A 25,807-nucleotide genomic window follows, 5' to 3' on the forward strand; every position below is an offset into this window, starting at 1 on the left:
CTTCATTTTGAACCATAAATCTCTTTTGAGTGCCGTTGCCCCCGAAGGCAAAGAATGTTTGATCACCTCCATCACATGCCATTCTTTGCACCAATTCTCTTGATGGAAGTTCATCAGCTATAGAAAAGAATGGTGTGCCCACTACATTATAACAAATGTGGCTCTGAAATACCATAATGATCGAACACCCAAAATTAATTTATATGAACACCGGACCGCTGTAATATTGACTCAATAACCTTGTTGAAATGATGTTTGGAACCTGGTCACAGTCGTGATCAAGGATGAAATTCATAGGTATATACAATTGCGTAAGCAATTCCTATAATAGATCATTGCATGCATACAGATGATTGAAAATGTCATGTTGTAATGGTAACTGCAATCGACAATGTCTCGCAGCACTGCTCGGATCAAAAGTTGTGACAACGATGCTTATATAGACCATATGATTGATTTTGTTAGCAACATCGGAGAACAAGGTGGGTTGTTGAAATTGTCGTGTCATGTTCACGATGAGGAAGATTGATAGAGGGTACTTTTGTGTGTGGTTGCACAAAGGAATTGAAATAAGAAGAGAATTGAAAAAGAGATATACTGATACTTGGTGTATAGGAATTTGCATAGGTTAGATGTATTTATAGTGTTGTGAGGTAATATATCCGTTATGATCAATCGTTTCAAAGCAGTATTGGAGGGAAGCTTGGATTTTGGTCTTTTGGTAAGAGGAAAGCATAAGATTTTCTTTTTTAGTGAAGGAGGAAATCATGTTACAATTATTAATATTCTTACCCTTAACGTTAACAAAAACTATTTTTTTATATTTATTAATTTTTTGCAAGACTTAAAGAGGTTATTACTTTTTAATGATCCAATTCGATAACCAACACAATTCAATTAAAATTAAATTAAAAAAAAAAGAAACTCAACTCAATTCAATTTGATTAGATTAAATTAAAAAATTGATAAAACTGAATTCAACCTGATCCATTTACAAGTTATATCCTTAATTTTAATCTTAATAATTCATTATAAGATCTACCAATTAATATTTACTCTTTTATCTCATACAAATTAAGCCTTCTTCCAAGATATTTGACTAATATACTAGTTTATATATGAACGAATTAAAATCTCTTAAATCTTGTTTTATAATAAACGTTTAAAGGAAAATCTGTAGTTTTTCATGTTTAAACATTACATAATATTATTCATTTAAAACAATCAACAATTATAAACATTTCTTTTGTAAATCATGTTACAATTATTAATATTCTTACCCTTTACACCTTAACAAAAAAACTATTTTTATATTTATTTATTTTTTTGTATAATTTTAACAATAAAATAATTGTCATTTGATAAATAATCATCATTTTAAATATATTTAAGGATGTGTGTGTAGCACATCTTCAATTTTGCCTCACCAACGCATCTTCTCAACTTACACATACTTGGCTTAGTCATAGTAAGCGCGTCTTCAACTTAGTTCTCGACAAAGGCATTCTTAGTTTGGCCTCAACCTCAATTGAGGCATCTTTAACCTGACTTTGGTCATGTTATCTTTGGCTTGGCCTTGACTAGGACACCATGGCTTTGCCTTAACATCTTTGGTCTAGCTTCAACTAGGAAATCTTCAACTCAATCACGATCAATGCATTTTTTACTCAACCTCAGTCAATACATTTTTAGCTCATCCTTGTTCAATGTATCTTTGACTTGACCTTTACATGCATGTGCATCTTCGGCTCAATCAGCCTTGAGGAGCATATTTTTAGCTTGAACTTGACTAATAACACATCTTCAATTCAACCTTTATTAGATTATCTTCAACTTCGCCTTGGCTAGAACATTGTCATCAACTCGATGTCAATTAAAGTATTTGCAACATAGTCCTATCCAAAATAATTTTCACTCCACCTTGACTTGAGCATTTTAAGTTTAATCTCAACCAGATCATCTTAAACTCAACTTGACTAGAGATCTTTAAATAAAAATGTAATACAAGAAAAAACAAGGGGACAACAAAATACAGAAACACTAGAAGAATATTTGTTGGGTACTTTAAAGTGATTAACTTTATTGACCATTTCATATTGGTATTACAACACACATATAGGTGGACATGCATGCCTGCTCCAACAAAACAAACTAACAATAAGATGAAAATTTTACCCACTAAGAATAAACTATGGCAGACCACCCTCATTATTTATGGAACTTTCTATCATCCCTCTAATAAAACTTCATGAAAGCAATGTTATATGTGCCTTATATTCTCCATGAAGTGGATAATTTTATCATTGTTTTCAGTTCTTAGATTAAAAAATAACACAAGAAACTTATACCAAAAAGTTTTTCTCAATTTGACTGAGTAGGGTGCACAAACTTTTATAAACACTTTATTAATTGTTTTTTTATTTCTACTAATAAAAAAACTTTTTCAAAAATGGGAATTGTACCCAACACTTTAGACAACAGAGTGAAAATCCATCATATTCATGCTCAATTTGCATCTGAGCAGAACATTACAATGACAACAACATTAGGAAATTCTCCAAAATTTAGATATGCTAAAAAAGGGGGAAATGGTTAGATGGTGTCCATTGAATAATTGTATGCATGAAAACTTGCAAATTGAATACTGTCTTAACTATTAACTAAGAGTTCATCATATGTTACATTGACTCTCATCCTCCTCATAAATTTCTGAATACAAAAAGGTAGGGTTTGATGATCACCAAATCGACCTAGCATGAGTACTAACACACACACACACAGATATACATAAACTAAACGACAACCAACAAGAAACATATGTAATGATTATTATTATTATTATTTATATGATAATATATATATATATATATATATATATATATATATATATATATATATATATATATGCATAAACGTAGAGGAGAATCATAGATGTATCAAGATGGGCCTTTACGTTATTGTATAGTTTGTTGATTATGAAAATGTACAATTTCCATTACATTGAAAGAGCTTAATGTTTCTTTTACTACACAAAGATCTTTAATATCTAAAATTATATTTTCATTGGCAATAGGACTTTCCTTAGATCTGTTTCCTTCTGCAGAAAAATAAATAAAGGAGGCATTATGGTGCATATAGATTTTTCTCTATATTCTTTTGCATTCTTAGTATGAGAGAGAGTTTTTTTTTTACTGCCAGTATGAGAGAGAGTTAGAGTTTTAAGTTCTTGGAGTTTTTCAATGGAATAGGAATACTGAATGTAGAAATTCCATGGATTATCTCTTACCCAATCCTGTTCTAAAATCTTACTTTTGTTTTTAGTCTTTTTTTTTATTGATTGAATCTCTATTCCTTACTCCTGTAAATTACTCGATAGTATTTTGGTTTCATGCTCTATGGTTCAATATTACCTTTTTTTTTATTAATGTTTATTGATATTGATGGAAATCAACTGGCTAGTTGAACCTAACTTAAGGTTAAAATGAAAAAGAGATCTCAGGATGAACTGAGATTTAGGACACATAATTGCATTAACTTTGAGAGTGGAGGGGTATAATGCTGTGCATTCTTAAGAATCCTGAACCTAATTGCATTAACTTTGAGATCTGGTGCCTAATTAAAGAATTAGATTTCTTTCTTGGAATTCATAAGACTTAACTGCCAAAGAACAAAGAATATTTAGTTGAGTGAATTAAAACGTTGAATCAAAGTGAGATTGAGATTTCAAGAGACTCAGACTAGGAGCTTGGAATGAAGAATTGTATTTTTTTGCTTTTCCACCTTTGAGTTTGTGTTTTTTAGTCTTTTTTAGTTTTTTTCTTTAAATTTGAGTCCATTTTAGTATAGTTTTATTTATGCAACTAATCACTAACTATAACAACTTAAGCTACGATTCATTGATTAAATGCACGTTAGGATTAAAGTTTGCTCTCATACAATTATACATAAAGGATTACAATTTAATATTACGTGACTATTTAAAAAATAATCTAATTATATAAAATATCACATGATTTAGTGTGTTTAAATTAGAAGTGTAAATGAATCAAAATTCAATTAAAATTAAACTATTGGGAGACGAATTTTGAGTTCTAGATTCAACTAAAACTCATAGGAACCCACATACAATTAAATTAATAATATATCAATCTTAAACTAAAAACTCACCATTTTTAAGCTATTGTATTGTTTATCTTAAGATAATATATTATTTTTAAAGTTTATGTTTTTTTATATTTAAAATAATATATTATTTTATGAATGATACTATTAGTATATATTTGTGGGTTTTTTTAACATATGAGTAGTACAATATTTTATAAAATACTCATATTTAAAAATATTTTTACAATACTGTAAAAAAATATTTATTACTTTTAAGTTTAAAGATTTTTTTAATTTTTTTCGAGACTTAAAGAGATTATTATTTTTTAATGATTCAATTCGATAATCAAGAGAATCTAATCCAATTAAAATTAAATTAAATTAAAAAAAAACTCAACTCAATTAAATTTAATTGAATTAAACTTAAAATACACAAAACTAAATCTAACCAAACCACTTATAAGTTACGTCCTTAGTTCATGATAAGATGTACGGGTGAATATTTAGTCTTTTATCTCATACAAGCCATCTCCCAAGATATTTGACTAATATACTAGTTTATGAACGAATCAAAATCTCTTAAATCTTGTTTTATAATAAACATTTAAAGGCAAATCTGTAATTTTTCATGTTTAAACATTATATAATATTATTCATTTAAAACAATCAACAGTTATAAACATTTCTTTTGTAAATAATCATGTTACAATTATTAATATTCTTACCTTTTACCTTAACCATTTAAATCTATTTATAAATAAATTATTTTCCCATATTATATAAATACAGTAAATATGTATCTTACAGTTTTTAATAACATTTATTTATCAAATTTTAAAATATTAATATGAGATATCTATATTCATAATCAATTGCAATTTAGTTTTATCGTACTATATGAGTAATATAAATGCATGTGCAATGGCCCAGAAACATTAATTGGTCCAAGACCAGAGAAGCTGAGCCATATCATATCAGATCCTGCTTCTTCTTCCTTTCCCTTTTTCTCACTCCCACTCTTCAAACTTGCCTCACTCTCACCAACACCCAACAAACAAAGTTACTTCATTGCAAACTCTATATTAGTCTTTACTCTATTTGTTTATTCCACCACTGAACAAAACCAGAGAAAGAAAGAAACAACCACCCCACGAAGCAAGTAAAGCAAAGCAACCCATTACGATTCCCGCGTAAAGCACCGATTTTGACACTGAATCCCGAGACCCAGATGGCGCAATAGCCCGATACGTAATTCTCCTCAAATGGGTCACTCCAATTCTTCCTCCTCCTCCTCGTCACCTTCCAAGCGCGGCCACGCGCTGCGGCAATGGCGGCTCCTGGACCTCGTCTCCGGTGTGTTCTTCTTCCTGGTGCTGCTATTCTTCGCCATGGTCTTCACCCCGCTCGGCGACTCGCTCGCCGCCTCCGGCCGCCAGACGCTGCTCCGCTCCGGCGCCGACCCGCGGCAGCACCACCGCCTCGTGGCCGCGATCGAGGCTGGGGGACGCGGCTTGGAGGCGTGTCCCGCCGCGGACGCGGACCACATGCCGTGCGAGGATCCGAGGCTGAACAGCCAGCTGAGCAGGGAGATGAACTACTACAGGGAGAGGCACTGTCCCAGGCCGGAGGACTCGCCACTCTGCTTGATTCCGCCGCCCCACGGGTACCGGGTTCCGGTGCCGTGGCCGGAGAGCTTGCACAAGGTGTGTGTTTTGTGTTTTGGTGGTGAGGGAACTTTGAAGAGTTGGTGACTGTTTGTTTTGTTTGTGTTTTTCTTAATGAATTTAGGGGCTGTCTAGGCACACAACTTAATTAAGAACTTATTGAAGAAGGTCTTGTTTGGATAATTTCTCAGCAAGCACTTGTAGGAAAAGAAATTAAGCTTCTTCCATAAGTTCAAATTAAGCTTTTTTGTAGAAGCTCTCTTGTTTAGCTTGTCCAAGAACTGATTTTCACTTGTGCATAAGCTAATTTTAGCTTATGGAAGAAGCTCAAGTCATTTTTCCTCGTTTTTCTTCTCCTGTAAGTGCTTATTGAGAAGTTTATCCAAACAGGGCCTAAGTTCTTTTTGTGAGTACTTATTTATAAGCTGTTTTTAATTGGAGTGTTTTGTTATTGTGTATGTTGACTTTGGTTGGCTTGGAGGAAAGGACTAAGTAACTTGTGTTTCGTGTTTAAACTGTTAGTAAATATGATTTTCTTAGTGTTTTGGGGTCTGAGTTTTTGGAGAAGAAAAAACTTGCATTTTCAGCTGCTTTTGGATCCGGGACCTTGTTGCAAGTATGGCTCTTAAATAGTTTATATGACTCGGTGATTCAAATAACAAAAAAATTATGTTTTTGGGTTGTGGAAGAGTTCATTTTTGTATGGTTCAGACTGGGATCACTTAATGATGAGATGTCAGTATGCCATTTATGAAGGAAGTGATCTTGATGGGTGTCTCTAATTTAGAGTTCTTATTGATCTAGCAAAATGTGATGTTTGTGTTTTCTAGCAGTGAAGTTGTGACTACTATGGCCACATTGTATTTGTTTCTAGAAACCCCTAGGACAAAGAAAATTCCCTGAATTCAAATTCTTTGGAAGAGGCCTCTTTGGTGATGGTGTGACTTTATTATAATCGCGATGTGAGGCTAGCAGCCAAATTAGAATTTAGTATATGGTTTGATGTAATTGAGAGATAGATTGGGAAAAAAAGAGGACAGAAAAGAGAAGGGGTTAAATTAATTAATTCCTCTGGTTTGATCAATTAACTTCTATCAAGTGCTTTGATAAATCAGAGATCTAAAAAAATTGTTCTAGAGTAAATTTGTAATTCCTGATAGAGCTATAGGCAAATGATGTTTAAGTAGTTGTTTATATGGACGCCTGATTGAGGTTCCCATGGTAGTTTTCTGTGATAAATGCTTCTTATTTTAACTATTACTCTGTAATGTTAAAAGATTTAAGAGGATGGATTGGAGAGGGTAATGCACATAATATTTTTCTTTCTATATCTTCCACTTTTTCTTGTTCACATTTGCAGAACATCATCAAGATATCATATACTCTAATTTAGAATGATGTTGGGATTTATCACTCATTGATTCATCCATCCAAAATATTGATAATATATTATGTGCAGATATGGCACAGCAACATGCCGTACAACAAGATTGCTGACAGGAAAGGTCACCAGGGATGGATGAAACTAGAAGGTCAACACTTTATATTCCCTGGTGGTGGTACAATGTTTCCTGATGGAGCAGAACAATATATAGAAAAACTTGGTCAATACATTCCCATAAGTGAAGGTGTTCTGAGGACTGCACTTGACATGGGGTGTGGGGTAAGACAGTAAGAGCTGTTATCTTGTTTTCCTTTGAGATCTTACTAGAATTTATTCCTGTTTAACATGCTAATACATCTTATTTTTTCACAGGTTGCTAGTTTTGGAGGATATATGCTGTCTAAGAATATTTTAACCATGTCTTTTGCACCAAGAGATTCACATAAAGCTCAAATACAATTTGCCTTGGAAAGAGGAGTACCAGCTTTTGTTGCTATGCTTGGCACCCGCAGACAACCTTTTCCTGCGTTTGGATTTGACTTGGTTCATTGCTCTAGGTGTTTGATCCCGTTTACAGCCTACAGTAAGTTCTTCATTGCAGCTCACTTGTGCATATATTCCAATCTTCTGCATGCTTGTCCTTTCCCTAATGCAGCAAATGTGCCTTGCAGATGCCTCTTATTTCATTGAAGTGGACAGATTACTTCGTCCTGGTGGATATTTTGTCATCTCTGGTCCCCCTGTTCAGTGGCCTAAACAAGATAAAGAATGGTCTGATCTCCAAGCTGTGGCAAGAGCCTTGTGTTATGAACTGATTGCTGTAGATGGTAACACTGTGATCTGGAAGAAGCCAGCCGGAGAATCGTGTCTTCCCAATGAAAATGAATTTGGTCTTGAGTTATGTGATGATTCAGATGACCCAAGTCAAGCTTGGTAATTTCCAGCAGACTATTGCTAGTTTAGTAGTTTAAGTTTTTTCCTCTTATTTTCCTTGCTTCTCTTTCTGTCTTGTCCAGCATTGGTATATTTATATATATCATTTGCATGAATGCTGTCATTGTTAAAAGATCTTCTTGATTCAGGTACTTCAAATTGAAGAAATGTGTCAGTAGGACATATGTTAAAGGAGATTATGCTATTGGGATAATTCCCAAGTGGCCGGAGAGGCTTACTGCAACACCTCCGAGATCCACACTCCTGAAAAACGGTGTTGATGTGTATGAGGCTGACACTAAGCGGTGGGTAAGGAGGGTGGCACACTATAAGAATTCTCTAAAAATCAAGTTGGGCACTCAATCTGTGCGCAATGTCATGGACATGAATGCATTATTTGGAGGTTTTGCGGCAGCCTTAAAATCTGATCCTGTGTGGGTGATGAATGTAGTTCCAGCACAAAAGCCACCTACTCTTGATGTTATCTTTGACAGAGGTCTTATTGGAGTTTATCATGATTGGTGAGCTTTTTCTGAATGTTTCAGTGTTTCTTGTCTTAAAGGAATTATCCCGAATCTTTCAAGCTCTGATCTTTTGACACGTCTTGGAAAATAAACTTCTTTTTTTTTAACTGATGATGCAATTTCAAAATAGGATATATTTTTGGAAAAATTTGTGTTTCACAATGATTATTGTCTTTTAGACCAGAACACTGATTCAACTGGATTTCAGCTGTTTCATTTGCTTACAAGTTGCTTCCTGCATTCCAATTTTGACTAGTTCATGATGCTTGTAGCTCTACTTTTCTTGACAATTACTGCTCCCTGCAGTATCTTGGGTCTGTCTGTGTGGGTGCATAGATAGGCTTGTAATGTAACAGAAATTCATTCTGTGTCGAGCTAATTTAGTTCTCTTGAGATTATTTTTTGGATCTAAATTGATGTTAAACTCTGCTCAATTAAATAATGATAAATGGAAAAGGAGTGGCAATCTTCTAGGTATTGTTATAATTATAAAGTTAAAACCTAAAGCACATAACACTCTTCTTTGAATTTTTATCTAGATCCTGCTTCTGATCAGTTGCCAAATTTTTTTATTAAACACATTTGGGTATGCATTTCAATTTATAATGGATGAATTTTCTTAGATCTATAAGCTGTATGGTTATGTTCCCAGGTGCGAACCATTTTCAACATATCCTCGTAGCTATGATCTAATCCATGTGGTCAGCGTTGAATCCCTTATAAAAGATCCAGCATCTGGTCAAAACAGGTATGCTCATTTTTAACTGTTAATATGATTTCACTGCTTCTGCCTTCCGAAGCTGTTAATCTATTGATTTGGAAGATCCTTTTTTGATACAAGGGACTGCAGAAGATATTGGTGAATAACTTAATATATTGAATTCCTAAATTGAAAACTCATGGTCGTTGCTTATAAATATTTGTTAACATAGAGAACAAACAAATGCTCTTTACTGATGCAAAATGTTATGTGCATAAACAATGAGCTCACCCTGATAGCTTCACACCTTCATGGCAGATGTACTCTTGTTGATTTAATGGTTGAAATTGATCGAATTTTGCGTCCTGAGGGAACTATGGTGGTAAGGGATGCTCCTGAAGTAATTGACAGAGTAGCTCACATTGCTGGTGCAGTGAGGTGGAAGCCTACGGTTTACGATAAAGAACCTGAATCACACGGCAGAGAAAAGATTCTAGTTGCAACCAAGACTCTCTGGAAGCTCTAATTCCCATTCCACGGACGCCACTGTGTAATTTAGGTGAATTCCCTTTTCCTTTCTGTGAGGGTGGTGTCAAAGATATCTTCTCTATGGCATCAAAGGGATGCCATGCCATTTTCTAATCTGATTCAATATTCTCATATAAAGGTTAAGATTTGAAAAAGATGGGAAGACCCTTGTGCAGTTTTAGGCGGAAAGCGGAAGCCAGTGTTGATTATACTTTCTCTCAACTTCAAAGATGGTTGTAATTCAAAAAAAAATTATATTAAAAAAGAATAATCATTGATTCTAGTTCAGCTACATTTCACCCTTTTTCTTTTCTTTTACATTTGTATTTTATTGTGAATTTTTATCATGGATTGAATCTAAAGTGTTAGAGATGTAATATTAAATCGATTGCGAAATTTCCTATCTGCTTAAGTTTTTTAGACTGTTAATTAAGAGCATGGTATCACGGGCTCTGAGATAAAGTGTTTGAGATGTAATATAAATTCATTCATGTATTTTCATCTAGCAATCTTTTGGAATTGTTGGTTCATATAATTTCTTTTCCCCAATTTTCACCCTCTCAAATCATTAGAGTTAAATCCAAGTGGTTATTTCAATTGAAACAAAGTAGGAATGACTAGGGCAGTGCGTACATCGTATATACCATAGAGTTTTGAACTGCTATGTACGCGATTGATGTTTGGTAGTGCAAACACAATTTTGATAAAGTTTAAACTCTTAAAATTTATGACTCTTTTTTTTGGTGAGGTTATTACTTATTAGTCCCTGACGTAGCAAAAAGTAATTTACACTATCACCATTAAACTTTTTATTTTAATTCTTTTGTACTTTATTTTTTGAAAAAATCATTTTATTAAATTGAATGTAGATTTGTAAAGTCAAAGGACTATTAGATGGTTTTTAAAATCTATAGGACTAAAGTATCTGGGAGTTTACCAAGTCAATATAATATCACCTTACCATTTCAAAAACCAAATTTATGGTTAACAAATAAATAACAGGTAAATCATCAATCATGCAATTAAATCTAAAACAAAAAAAATCAATTGCAGTTTAACTAAATTTGAAGAAATGTTCAAACAAATACAAAAATAAAATAATCAAATCAATAATTATTTTAATACTTCTTAGACAAAATCTCATTTATAGAATCAATTTAATTCCTAAAACCAATCAACAGTGTGAATGGCACTTGCTAAGAATTATCCACAATCTCCTTCTGACTCCAGCAATGAGTGCAACATGTATGTTCCCTCCAACTTACTTTTGCATCACTTGTCTATTTTCTTACACATAATCGTGATCCCTGAACTTCAGACACAGACACTTAAATCTTTGGCCTCATACTAATGAACTTTCCTTTTAAACTTCATATTCCTTCATCTAAGATACTGATGTTCTTTCTTTTCTTGGATAACATAGTAGCATTTTGAAATTCATATGTCTACTAAATTGAGCAGCTGTTTGAGCCCGCTGTTCATCCAAACTCGGATCAACATTCGTTCTCTCTATTTTCTGAAAATAATAAGGACCATTAGTTCTCAAATATTTGCAATTTGACAATTGTTATCCAAGAAAAGGGAAGGAGGGACACAACATAGAGGTGTCACTAAATCAAAATTTTTAAATCCATAATTTAGTTTCTCTTACCAAATGCCAGCCCAATATGTGGGTATGTTGAAGTGTTGAAAGAGCATTTTCTGCCTCCTTCGGAGTAACATATTCTACAAAAGCAAAGCCTCTATGACTATGACATCCAAACTTCTTCGGCAACCTTCAGCTTTTAATCTGCAGTGTTTTGAGCATAAATAAAGTGCTGCTATTTGCACAAGAGAACTATATGAACCAACAGTTTTTAATAGTAATCACCTCGCCAAATGGTTTAAACAATTCTCTCAGACTCTTCTCTGTTGCCTCAAAAGCAACATCTTTTACATGCAACTTTGTCAAACTCTTGCCCTTCTCAATTGTCTTTTGTACTTGTCCCTCACTTTTTACTTGACAAAATTTTAACCCTTAGAGCATGCTCATCCAAAGCAGTACCCTAAACGAATTAATAAATAAATAAAATTAGAACGTTCACTTTCAAATTAGAATCATTACAAATAGGATCTCAAAATCCACATATCAGGCATTGTTTGATTTAAGTTGTAAATACCTGTAAATCTCAACAAATCCATACCCCATGGAAACATTTTTCCCATTTTTCAAATGTTTCTTCACCTATTTGTGACAGAAGCAAAACAAAAATATGAAAAAACAGCAAGTCATGAAAAGTAAAAAGTTAGCACTTAGCATTTAAACCCATTACCTTGACACTCAAAATTGCTCCCTCTTTCATGTTTTCACTAAAATGTTTCCTCAGACTCTCATCTGTTGTATTGAAATTTAGGTTCTTGACAAACAGGGTCCGAGCCTGAAACATGAAAGATTAAACAATAATTGAAGAACAAACAATATGGAATATTTAGCATTCGACAATTTCAAAATAAAAATTGACTGATCTGCAAAATGATCTATGGAATATTTCTCCATGGTGGCATCATGATACAAAAATAAATATATATGACTACAATTTTACTATTGGTAAGGATAGAGACTCAATATTCTAAATTCTCACACTAATCAACTTCCATTTTATGTAATATGAGAGCATATATTACAGGTTAAAGAAAAACAATTTAATATGCCAAACCTGTACTCTGTCTGGACCAATATCCACATATGATATTCTTAATACATTTTGCTCCAATTTCAGCTGTTTGACATCATTTTCACCAATTCCACTATTCATTTTCATTTTTTTAAATGTTGAGCTTTGACTAAGAATATTGGAAGGAGCCCACTCCAAGTATAATGGAGCCCACTCCAAGTATAATGGAGCATCCCTACATTGAATAGCATATGAAACAAGTCAGCAAAACTTCAATGAATCAGCATAGATGAAATAATAGTTTATCTTTAGGATTTATCTTTTAGGGATCGAGTTGGTTGAGGGAGAGGTTAATAGATATAGGACAGTATGCTAGTGAGAGACAGAATTCAAATAACATAGTAAAGATAAATCCTAAAGATATAAGCTATGACACTCATAACATAATTCTAAACTAAAAAATAAATCCTAACGATAAGATGTGATAACAAAATCCTAAACTAAATCTGTCGATATATGATATGGCTGGCATAACATACAACAATCTTCCTCGGAGGATTGAATGGTGTAACTTTTTTCTTGCCCTGATGAACATTTATCATACTATCACATCAATTATTGTCAAAACAATTTTAGTGACACAATGTCAGTTGATGAATGACAATTGGCCGTCAAAGTTTTGGAAACAGTTGTTAGTTTTACAACATGTACTGTTATCCAATGTCTAGTGATGTTGTAGCTCCAATTCAGGCACAAGGGATTATTGTTTCCAACCTACTTTTGATTCGTCGCAGAAAAGTTCATATATAATCCAAGAGGTTCATACAATCTTTCAGAACTTTACAACTTAAACCAATCCAATATTACCTACAATTTTCATGTCAAAGCCTAGATGTAAAATCCATATTTTGAGCATTAATGTACTATATATACTAATTTTTAGTTGAAAGAAGTATTATAATATTATTTTAAATAAAAAAACAACACAACCAAACTACTTTTCTGAATTGAGAGGACAATTGGGAGAACACAAAGGTCTTTCCTTCCTTGGTTCTACCAAATCTGCTAAAGCTAATCAGAAGAACTTTTCTGAATTCAGAGGACATCCCAAATTAACCAAAATTACTAAAGAGCCAACTCCATATGGAGTGGCTGTGAGGAAGTCTAAAAATAAAGTAGTCCAAAGATTATTTATGCCTACATGACTTTTGACTACATCTGCTACCTGGAGATACTTTTAAAATAAAATGACTTAATAATTTCAAAGGATACACCACAAAATGAACAAAAAGACTAGGATTTGCAATATAACAAAGTCGGTATAAATAACAGTGAGACAACTTATAGTCACCCAATTTTCACCTTCTTGCAATTTCTGGACCTGAGAAAAGAATATATGCTATTCCTTTGGATAGTTTTGTACTTTTATTGACAACCACATGAACCTCTAAGGCACCACCACCAAACTAACTGGCAGGCAAGAGCTCACTACCGACATGTTGTTGCAGTTCTTCCTCACTAGTACTGTAACAATTAAAATAACAACACAATTATTAAAACCAACAAGCAATACAAATATTAATAGTAGTAAGGTTAAGCGAAACCAAAGAAACACTGATAGATATTAGTATTAAGTAATGTTCATAATTCAACTTGCTCAAGACATTCCTTACATTTTAAATAACTTAATTAGAAAAGGATGATAAACAGTATCATATATGGATCCAAAAAATTTTTAAAAAGAGAGATTTATTAGAATCTAAATGAGTACGTTGCTGTGTAGGGCAGATTATGGACAAACAATCGACAGGACTCAGAAACTACTTTTTCAGCTTCTGGATTCACTTGAGCTTTATCATGGGCAACACCCTTTCCACAAGTATCTTCTTGATCCTCTAGATCTAACTCTTCAGCACCATTTCTTGAGGTTCCTTTGAAAGGGTCACAATTGCAATTTTCTCATGTTCAATAGCATGACTGCATGATTATGTTTGTCATCAATGCACATCGAATCACTCCTTAGTCATTTTACTCTTGAAATAATCCATGTCATAAATGATAAATCACTTCACCGTGCTCAAGCTCACGTGACTTGTTGTGTTTAGGATTGTTTGAAAGTCCTCCTATCAGTGAGCCACTTTGAACTAAGATGGGATGAATTGCATCTGATGAAACTTTGTTGCAAACATTGGATGAGGCAATGGGTGTGCCATTGACCCACAATTTAACCCTAGCCCTAGGTTGCATTACCAGAAGAAATTGTTGAAGTTGTGGGTCATCAATATCAACAATGTCCTTAGAATTTTCTCCTTATTGTCCTTTAGCTCTAGCATGTTTGTTTCCATCTAGGGTAGTCACTTTATTGTCTTTCTTTTTAGAATATCGACTCCATGGACGAGGAAGACTTGTATCGCCAAGCTATAATTTTAGCCACCTACATGGTTGATGAAGACATAGTAAAGCATGTTATATAATAGAATAGTATAAAGAAAAAAAATGAAAGAAATCAAAGAATGATACAAAATAACATAAACAACAGGCCTCGCATGTAATTTTAGATGCACCAAGATAATTTTTGTTGAAATATCGAATAGCTTCCTGAGCTTGATGGTCTTCACGAAATCCAATAAAAGCAAATTGGCGACTCTTACCATCTCTGAGTTAACATGCAAATCAACACATATCAATCATCAATCATAATTCTAAAATGAAAAGTGGGATAGTGATATATTATTATGATTTGAGGAAAGAATATTAAAGAGTACTGGTACGCATAAGCTTGACATCAGTGATTTCTCCTTTTTCAGAAAATAATTCCCTTAGTCGATCCTCCATTACATATTCTGGGAGACACTTCACGCATATCCTCGACCTAAAAACACGTATGAATTATAGGGTTACTTATCTATGGAGTGGCAGGAAAGGGTGTCTAATGTTATTATACAAGCCAATAAATTAGAGGGAGTTTATAGGGTTACAGAATAGAAGGGTACATTTAGCTGGGTGTAATAAGTGGAAACATAAAAAAAAATTATGTAACTTACTCATAATAATATGTAGAGTTTAAATAATAATATTTTTCATATTGAATATTACTGTAATATTATATATTTATTGATTTGCTTAAAGATTTAAGCTTACTAGTCTACAAGATTTATTTAAAGATTTTTAACAATACTCGAATCAACTCATTATTCAATCTAAAGCTATAAAATTCAATCAATGTTGAAATTAAAAATAATCGATCATAAATATGATACAAAAATTACGAGAAAAATGAATCAACGAACAATATGATTTTTTTTTCCCGATTCGTCATAAAACTATTTTCCACTAAGTATATTAATGATAATTTGTTAAGACTATATCCCATCTATTCAATTAAGGAGGCGTAGAGAGAGTGGCTCTCCTCTAGAACTAGGAGTACCTTGAGAAATTGAACGCAAGACAGACTAGAACAGTTGTAATGTGCTGGAACACGAAATTGGCATACATAAATGCAAACAAATAGTCACACCTAACCATACACACACCATAGTGGTCCTTCCCCCTCTCCTACTAGAGCTGCCATTGCTCTCAAAAAATTCACAACCCCTTTCTCTCTCTCTCTCTCCCACCCCAAGAAAGTGAAGGCAATGCATGCAAGGGTGAACAAGGTGTCCTCTTCCCATAATTTCAACCTTGGGCTGAATATTGAGTGTGAAAGGTCATGTGGTACTGTGGGTCTTCTAATGGTAAACGCGCTCTCTATCCACCTTTGTATATGCTCCTATATTTCAGTGCCACCATGACAATGACTCATTCTTAATTTGGGGTTTCAATTTTCCAACCCTCACCAGGTTGTCATAAGCGCATTATTTTCCAGGGAAATTTTTCGGCAACATACATAAAAAAAAATTATATAACCAAACATACATATCCTTTATTATTTACACAAATATATAAATTGGCGGTTTTTATTGTAAACTTAAAACACTAAATTTGTCATAAAGTTTAATTTTTATTTCATTGCCGGTTTTTTTAATTAAAAAATAAGAAAATTAATTAGTAGTCTTAAAATAAATTAAAAAGGGAAAAATGATTTAAAAAAATTAAATTAACTAAAAAGACAATGAATATATAGTTACTACATCTCATTTATATTAACAATATATAAAAACAAAACATAATAAAACAAAAATAACAGAACATATTAACAATAACAATTGAAACATAAAAATGATAAAACTAATCATGGTTTAAAAGATGTTGTGTAACAGACATCTCTAATTTTATTATTTTGAATTAGTTTCCTTTATTTATATTATTTTTTCATCTTTAAAAAAATATTATTTTTTTTGTAAAAAAAAAACAGGTTGAGAATTTGGGTTGAGAAAACTTGAATTCTCAATGTTATTTGGTAAAATTTTCTGAAAATTAAAGTGTAAATTTGGATCCCTCAATCCAAATTTACATCGTAAACTTGTATGTTTTAGTAAATAAAAAAAGATATGTGTGTTTGCGTATTTAATTGTTTTTTTAGGTATGTTTGGGTAAAAATTTCATTATTCCACCTTCTTCAGCTCTGTTCACTCTAGTTACTCTTGCTCCCCTTCATTTTCAAACAAAATACAATGTTTTGTGCATGTATCTTCCATCTTTAACAGTACTTTTCATTTTGACTTTAAATTCTTTATATTTTTAGTATAATTTTTTCTATACTGCTAATTAATAAAAAATCACAATATGTATAATTTTCAAAATAGTAACTAAGCAAATCAATAGTTTTATTATACCTGATAATTTGTTATTGAATAATAATTAATATAAAATCTTTTACACCATAATATATAGTAATTTCTCTTTCATTTTTCAAGTGATCAAATTAATACCTTAATAGATTAAGATGTTGGACACTCTATGGAAATAACCCCAGTGACACGACATCTATCTGGAGGAGTCGTGGAAACCGTGTTGAAACGTCAAATTTAGGTGGATGTTAGGACTAAATACAAAACACGAAAATCCCATTCCTTAATTTGAAATATATTAAGAGAATAGTTGAATTATTTTAATTTTATAAAAATATTTTTTATTAATGAAAGTTATGTCTAACAGAAATGACTTAATTATCTCCTGAAAAGTGATAAATTATAAGTTGAATTTCTGTTATGAAAAAACAGTGTGTAGTGTACCATGTTGCCTTGACAGAAAAAAAGTATATAATCCGAATAGAAAGTGATATAGAAAGGAAAGAAATTAAAAAAAAAAAAAGTAAATCAGGATGAGTGATGGATGAGGAAAAAAAACATAAAAAGGATTCATCAAGCAATAGAAATTTTTTACTAACAATAGTTTGTCTTTTATTAATCATCATTAGTATTTATTTTCAATAAAAAATTTGACTATTAGTATATTCATCATTATTAATGTACATTAACTATAAAATGTGTTGTACTGCATATTTCATTTTTTTATCCTAAACAAATTATTGTTACCATAATATTTACATCATATTATTAATATTAACGAGTATCTATAACTATATATGTAAAAAGAATAAGATGTTTTAGTATATACATTTTTATACCCATTTTATCTCTATAATTACATACATAAATTATTATTTTATCTTTATAACTATCAGTCAACCACTACTAATTTTTATTATCTTTCTTTTTTATTTAAAAATAATATGAAAATGCAGTGAGCTGGCACCATAGTGTCTCTTTTCCCCTAATATTAATAGTTCAAATTCTATTAAATAAAGTTCATAGCGATGAGGGAAAGCCTAATGAGAAACATACTGTTAGTAAAGGATTTAAAAAATATATATACTAATAGTGTAAATAAGAATAATTAAGGATCGGAAGAGATAAAAAAAAAGAGGGGTAAAAAAAGATGGCTTTAATACACTTAGAAACCTTTCATCTTCAGTTAATTGCAAGTATATACTGGCGAGCTAATTAAAGTGAGTAGAAACATTATATTTGGATGATGTCAGTGGCCTGAAAAGAAAAATGCTCGATGTCAAAGGGTGAAGCATTAAATTAAACATTTCGTATTAATCAATGTAATTCATAAAAACATAAACTGGAATTTATACATCTTTTCGGTATTATTATACTCACCTAAATTTTTCCTAGGTCATAAATTAAATCTATTTTTTTCCAATGTATATGCAATTCAATAGTTCTACACGTTATATCTATAATAAAAAAATCACACGTTATATTATTTTATACACGCTAAATAATTATCTGGTAAGGGGTTCAAACAAAAAAATATTTATATTAGCCATAAAAAATATAAAAGAATAATACATGTTAATAAAATAATTTACATAACTGTTATAATTTAGACCACAATTTTATTAAAAATGATAAAAACGTATTTGATATTAATTAATTATTACATGCTACATTTTTCATATGAATTCGATACTTTAAATTGTTTTAATCATTAAGATAATTATTTAAAAATCATATAATGTTAATTTTGTAAAATGTTCACTGACATCATATAAGACTCAAGTTGAGTTGAATGATTTATTTATTTTTAAAATTTTCTGTACAGTAAAGTGAACTCAAATAGAATATTATCCAACCATTTTGAAGTGAAGTGAAAATACACATGAGTATTTCTATTACCAAAAAAATCAATAAACTTCACTAACCGTATAAATCAATATTGATCTAGAGTTGTTCAATTTTAACTAATGAATTATCTCTTGTTGAATAATATAAAAAGAAAACAGATGCATAGTACTGATATCTAATTTGGATTGGATTGCCAAAGAGGCTTATTAGGAGGCAGGATTTCCAATTTTCAAGAGATTACTTTGTCAGCGGAGATTTTGATTGAAAACTTCATCAATTGACAAATAAAACCACGGTGTTATATATTTATGAGATGTCGCAGTTGCAGTTATGTCCATTTGCTGCAACCTATATAAATTTCATACCAGAAATAGAATTTCAACATCTGCAATGACTTTCCCCCCTAACATTTGCAATTTCTTGAAACAAAAGTAAATGCACTTTTGTTTTTAAAAGATTCAGAGCACAATTGTTGCAGTAGTTCATTTTTTAAGAGAAATAAAGATTGAAAGCACATTAACCATGGTAGACTTAATTTGCATACTGTCTGAAAAACTGAAACACAACACACGTACAAGTCATGAACCACTGAGTTATGATAATTAAAAGGTCTGCTGATTATTAAATGCAGAAAACTTAAGTGAGGATTATAGGTAGTATTAAATTACTGTAGAATTTTGATTTGATAGTTTTTTGAGATAACATTTTATAGTTAGTATGAACTTTTAATATTGATTTATATTTTTTTATACATATATAGATATTGTTTAAATTGTTAAGTTGAAACTCTAATTTTACTTTCTTTCTTTTTACGCAAAACTCTAATTTTACTTAAAGAATAACATTAAATAAATTTAAAGAAATCCACCTATTAAGTTTGTGTTTATCAAATCCTCCCTGGTCTTAACATATACAGAAATGTTATACTTCCTCATCCCCATATGTAGTATATTCTAAACCAAAAAAAAAGTCTCAAAATATATGTTTTATCAATGAAAAATTGCATATATATCTGATTTTATAAGGCTACTAGATGCTAGTCCATATCTGCAAGTACAAGGGCTATTTGTCAAATCAATGTTCATGATTAGAACAGTGCTTTTATCAGCTGGTTGGATGGAGTGGCATACACTAATTCTCCTCTGTCTTTGTAGAAAAAAAAAAAAAAAAGAACCTCCTGTCATATATGTTATTACTATATGCTTTGGGTTATGTTACTTCACGTGGATAATTGTGGGCATACTTTGTTCCTCTTCTTTCACTTTTGTATTTATTATTTTTTTAAAATATAAAATAGATAGAATGCAAATTTTAAATATGACCTTATAGTATTAAAATTTAGAATTAAATATAATTTTGGTTTTTTCATTTTTTAAAATTCATAATTTTAATCATCTTATTTTAAAATAAAGATATTTAATATTCATATTTTTCAAAATTTGTAATTTTAACTCCAGTATTTTAAAATGTAATCCTCTAATTTTGTAAAATTTATAATTTTAATTCTTCTATCAAATTTTAATAAAGTGAAATAAGAATATTTGTTTAATTAATGTTAATTTTTTAACTGTCACACTTTCACGAAATTATCAAAATAATGGATTTTTATAAAAGTGAGAAATTAAATATTTTTATTTTAAAATATGGAAACTATTATAAATTTTAAAAAATTAAAAAATTAAAAATCTCAATTTTAAAATAAGAATACCAAAATTATAAATTAAAAAAACAAAAAAGCTAAAAATTTAATAAGAGAATTTCAACACAGCAAGCTTACAATTTTTAATGCAAGTAGGAAGTCCATAGCAGATAAAGTAAATGAGCAACAACGTGACTCTAAGGAAACAGGATAATTTGCTGAGCTCTGGCTCTCTCATTTCAATTCTGGCGTGTTTTCCTACTTTCACACCGCTTTAGGGTTTAAGCCCGACTATATTATAAGATTCATGACGCGCGTTACATTTACAATAATACTCTACTATAATAGTATAACTATACCAGATATAGAAATTAGCCTTCATATATGTTCCGTGGCTTATTTGACCACGCTAATGAGGATTTTTTATTTTTTCAGCAGAAATCCAAAGTATTTTCATGAATTTTAATTATTTAAATCGATTATAAGATTAATTATTTATCTAAAATATAATCACATTTAAAGCTTTGTATCCCACACTCTAAGAGTGTATTATGAATATTTCTCTCCATGCATAACGAGAAAACGCACTTCATCACTGTAATCACAGCAAGGTGGTACCCAAGAAACTATGTATATATCCACATTTTAATCTCTTCCGGCAGTACTACTTGTGCTTTGGTGAGTTTTCTTAATAAAAATTCTTTTTGCCTATCAAAAAACGGTTTAATTAATCTCAAATTTATTTTTTTTAAATAAAAGATACATGTGTTTCTTCATCAAAATTGTGCGGGTTTGACATGATAATCAAGAAACCACTATCTATTTGTTTAAATACGAGTTATATGTGAGTATTCTTTCTCCACCAAGATGAGGTGGTTAAACTTGCAAACAACTACTCCTTTGTTTTTCTTTCTCGGCCATTGACTCATTGTACACTTAGTTGGGTCGAGATGTCTAATTAAAACCGTGTAAGGTTAACTTACAAATAATAACGCTATAAATACCACAAATTTCACTATGTTTCGTGATAACCATTCGTTTATTTTGTAAAATGAGGAATTTCAGCAAACCTTTTTTTGTTCTATTTGATGATAATGACGTGTTTCATTTACTAAATAAGGGTCATTAAATAGATGACACTCATATCATTTAGTGCACCCCCATAAAATTTATTTATTTATAAAAAAAGGACTTACATGACCTAGCTAACAACAATAATTGAGAATTTTATTAAATATGCCTCATTAAATATTTTCAAATACTACTTGAATTTCTTTGTTAATGTGTATCATAAAAGCATTATTGATTGGTGAATTTGCCAACGAAAAATTAATAATTTTTAGGATAAAATGTCTTTGGTCCCTTTAGAATCTTCAAAGTTTAATTTCCTATAGTTTTGAAATGTCCGCTTTCAGTTTCAGCTAGTACTATCTAAATCACTTTTCATCCATCTATAAAATGTTATCTAAAGCACCGTAAATGATCAAAAGTGGTGCATTTAAAGTTTTTTTAGAAGGATGAAAAATAAATTTCAAAATTAGAGGGATAAGCACTAAAAAATAAACTTTACAAATTTTAAAGGACCAAAAGTATATCGATCTTATCCTAATTTTTGTTTATAAATCATGATAGGAGTATATTAAAAGTTACTAACATCTATTTGATTTGAGTGTAATTTTGTTTGACGTTCTTAAATAATGTTTTAGTTTAGATTTTATGAATGAAAAAAATCAGTAAGAATTATCAGTAGACTATCTAGTTAAAATTAACTATCACTAAAGTTTATAGACATTTCACATCAATAAACAACATTTTAATAACTTCTTATAAAAGATTGTCTTTTGATTTTGATACTAGTATCTTAAGTACTAATTATATTAGCATTTTCCTTTCTCCAAAAGTGAGTATTAAATATATAAAGAAAAAATAATTGATATTAGGTTGAAAAAATAAAATAACACTTATTTTAGAACTTATTTTGTCTTACACGACGAAGTTTGTTGCTATGTTAAATTCAAACCTTTGTCACTTTATAAATCAAAATGCATATGACTTTTTTTTGTTTTTCAAAAAGTACGATTGTTTATTGGTATCTAACCTAAATGCTTAATTAATTTACAACTGCTGTTTAACTATTTTACTAAAGATATAGTGTATCTTAGCCAAAGAGGTATTTTGTCCTAATATTTTTAATTTTCTTAGGATATATACATTAACATAAGTGACAAATAATTTAAAATGGAGAGAGCACTTTATTTTCTAAAAGTTTTTCTTTTATTTCCTCGGTATTCGATCTTTTTTATTTATTTTTAGGTTATTTCCTCGGTATTCGTAATGTACTTGTTAACATTGTGTTTGCTTGATGTAAAAGAAAACAACCTTCTAATGTCCATCCATGACACATGTTAAGAAAATAAAAGAAATATTGAAAACAAAATATTTAATATACCCCCTTCATTTTTTATATATTAATTTTTAAAGATTTTATTCTTACTTTTCTTTTTATTTTAAAAAATAGCACTAATTATTAACTTTTTAATTATGCCCTTATTTATACTTAACTATTAAATATTTTACACATTTATTATAAATGAAACAGAAATAATAGTGAAAGTTATATAAGAAAATTAAAGATAATTTGGTCGTTATGCTTTTAAATCAATTGTGTTCTAAGGATAAAGAAAAAAGAAAGAAGTATCTAAAATGTAAAGGTCATTCATCAATACTTAAATAGAATAATTTAATACTCTTTAACATGTGCTCACGAGCATACATAAAAAAAATATTGAGAAATATCATAATACTAACATTTCCCCCTAAACTAAAGTGAACAACATTTATGTGCAAACAACATTACCGATTTATAAAATATCTAAAGCTGTTTGTTGTTAGCTAGGAAACTCTTCTATCAATACAAATCACGAATGGACATTGACGGCATAAATAATTGAAAAGTCTTCTGAAAAAGTTTCCTACATTTTCATTCAATTGAAATTCACTGGTTCGACCAGCCAAACGAACCCCGTGAACACGTGTTGCTAGTGTTTGTTCTTGACCTTTGATACTCTGTTATATGGTAACTATTGTTAATCAAAACGTTCGTGATGAAAGAACTCTTGAGAAATTATGAAGTGATATGATCTTCAACCGACTTCAATATGCATGAACCAAATTAAGTGAACTTTACAATTTCCCAAATAACGTATACAAATATGCAACTACAGAGGTTTAGTGTGTACCACATACTTTCACGAAAAACAGGAACAATCATTGATTATATTGCACGTATTTAAAAATCTTCTCTTCATCATGTGAATCAGAAATATAATGTTGGGTGTACTAGACAATCACAATTCATACATGTGATATTTCACAAATTGATATAAGTCATATCATATCATAATGTACACATTAAAGAATATTAGAAACTAGAAAGAAAATGTATTAATTTCACGATAATTATTGTAGTTATAACGTCGAGAGAGAGCGACAAAAGAAATACTCCCTCCGGACTTAAATGCACCATTTTAAGAAAGTATAATGATTATGGTTATGTTGGATAAAATTAGTAGGTAATGGAAAGTTTTTAAACTAATTTATTAAATTATAGTATTTGATAAAATTAGTTAGTGAAATATTTTAAAAATATAAAATAATATTAATGATATATTTAAAAAAGATAATAAGAAAATTAAATAAATATTTTAAAGATAAAAAAATAAAATATACAAAGTTAGAAGTTAATATTTTAAAAAATATTAATTACTTCAAATAATATTTAAAAAAAATACTAGAAGCTACTTAAAAATGTTAAAAGTTATAAAAAAGTTTATTTATCAAATAGTCAAACAAAATTTTCAATTAATAAAAAAATTAGAAATTAAGTGAAATGACTTAACAAATATAACCATATGAGAAATTTTTTTAATTTAACACCATCGTTTACATATTTTATTTGAATTATTGTCTATTCTAAAACTAGTGGGAGAAATATCGAGAATATCTATAAAAAAATATTGAGAATAACTCATATTGAATTTAAAATCTTCTTGTTTTGAATATCTTCATAATCAGGTTTGTTTAAGTGATAGCATTAAAATTGTTTTACATGGAAACAAATTAAAATTTATAAAATCTTAATTGAATAGGAAAATAATAAATTCATAGACAGTCTGCATGCATTTTGTTGGATGTCATTTACATGAAAAAAATGTGATTGAAAAGAAAATTTTCATTAAAAAGATCAATCAAGTTATTTGATGAAAATTAGTAATTAGTAAAACCAATAGATACTTCATATTAATAGCATGATAATAAAAAAATACATGTGTGAATAAATGAATATGAAAAAAAAAACATGCATGTTTATATTTATATGATTTTTTATTTTATTGGTAAAATATTTTTTAATTAGTTTTTAACTTTTGAAATTTTTTTATTATAAGTTATTTAACTTATTTACATTTTCTAGCTTTAATTATTATATAAGTTCAAAAAGATTTTAATTATTATATCTTTCCATAGTGTGTATCTTACTAACAATGTTATGGAATATCTTAAAATATTTTTAATCAAATTTAAAATAAAATAAAAATAACATACACTCAGATAAATATCACAACTTGTGTTTGTTTGGTGTATACCAAGATACAACGCAAGGAGAACAACACACTACAAACACTCAAGGTACTAGATAACTCTTTTTCTTGTCTATAGTTTGGAAAACAATGTACAACACAAGCAAAAGAATGTAAAATTCACCGAAACATCCTTTTTCTTATTAATTATCTTGATACAATGCATATTATTATTATTATTGTAAAATAAACTAATATTGTGAAATATATAAAATATATTTTATAATATAATTCATATTATTATTATAAAATGATAGCATCAAAAGAATTTTATATGGAAAAATATTAAAATTTATAAAATCATAATTGAATTGGAAAAAATAAATTACAGGGCGGTGCATGCATAATTTGACGGTACACCATATACATGTCATGTGTGAACAAATGGACAAAATATAAAATGGACCCAAGTTTCTCATATATATATTTTTAATAAAAAGCGTAAATTTCCGTGATGATTTT

General features: G+C 30.1%; 1 protein-coding gene and 1 long non-coding RNA gene across 3 annotated transcripts; one reads left to right on the forward strand and one right to left on the reverse strand.

The window, feature by feature from the left end:
• The first annotated feature begins 5,031 nt into the window (after positions 1–5,031).
• LOC100782539 (probable pectin methyltransferase QUA3) lies at positions 5,032–10,233 on the forward strand. Of its 2 annotated transcripts, XM_006587806.4 has the most exons (8): positions 5,032–5,807; positions 7,228–7,431; positions 7,525–7,735; positions 7,824–8,085; positions 8,235–8,606; positions 9,262–9,357; positions 9,628–9,868; positions 9,977–10,233. In XM_006587806.4, the coding sequence occupies exons 1-7, from the start codon at positions 5,367–5,369 to the stop codon at positions 9,833–9,835; spliced, it is 1,794 nt and encodes a 597-aa protein (XP_006587869.1). In that variant the 5' UTR covers positions 5,032–5,366; the 3' UTR covers positions 9,836–9,868; positions 9,977–10,233. The 2 variants fall into 2 exon arrangements, with proteins under 2 accessions (XP_006587869.1, XP_003534594.1); XM_003534546.5 differs by having other exon boundaries at positions 9,628–10,233.
• A 659-nt stretch (positions 10,234–10,892) lies between these two features.
• On the reverse strand, positions 10,893–15,424 carry LOC102665724 (uncharacterized). The gene is made up of 9 exons (NR_163793.1): positions 15,257–15,424; positions 14,263–15,147; positions 13,854–14,015; positions 12,534–12,726; positions 12,150–12,254; positions 11,997–12,061; positions 11,708–11,882; positions 11,489–11,626; positions 10,893–11,353 (listed from the first exon to the last, which is right to left on the reverse strand). It is a non-coding gene; the product is annotated as an uncharacterized lncRNA (long non-coding RNA).
• Positions 15,425–25,807: the final 10,383 nt, after the last annotated feature.

This window comes from Glycine max, chromosome 9 (genome assembly GCF_000004515.6).
Source record: "Glycine max cultivar Williams 82 chromosome 9, Glycine_max_v4.0, whole genome shotgun sequence".
NCBI lineage: Eukaryota > Viridiplantae > Streptophyta > Magnoliopsida > Fabales > Fabaceae > Glycine > Glycine max.

Coding starts and splice junctions, on each gene's coding strand:
- LOC100782539 (XM_003534546.5), top strand. CDS start 5,367: ATGGGTCACTCCAATTCTTCCTCCTCCTCCTCGTCACCTTCCAAGCGC. Junction 8,086..8,234: donor GATGACCCAAGTCAAGCTTG/GTAATTTCCAGC, acceptor TTCTTGATTCAG/GTACTTCAAATTGAAGAAAT. Junction 9,358..9,627: donor CCAGCATCTGGTCAAAACAG/GTATGCTCATTT, acceptor CCTTCATGGCAG/ATGTACTCTTGTTGATTTAA.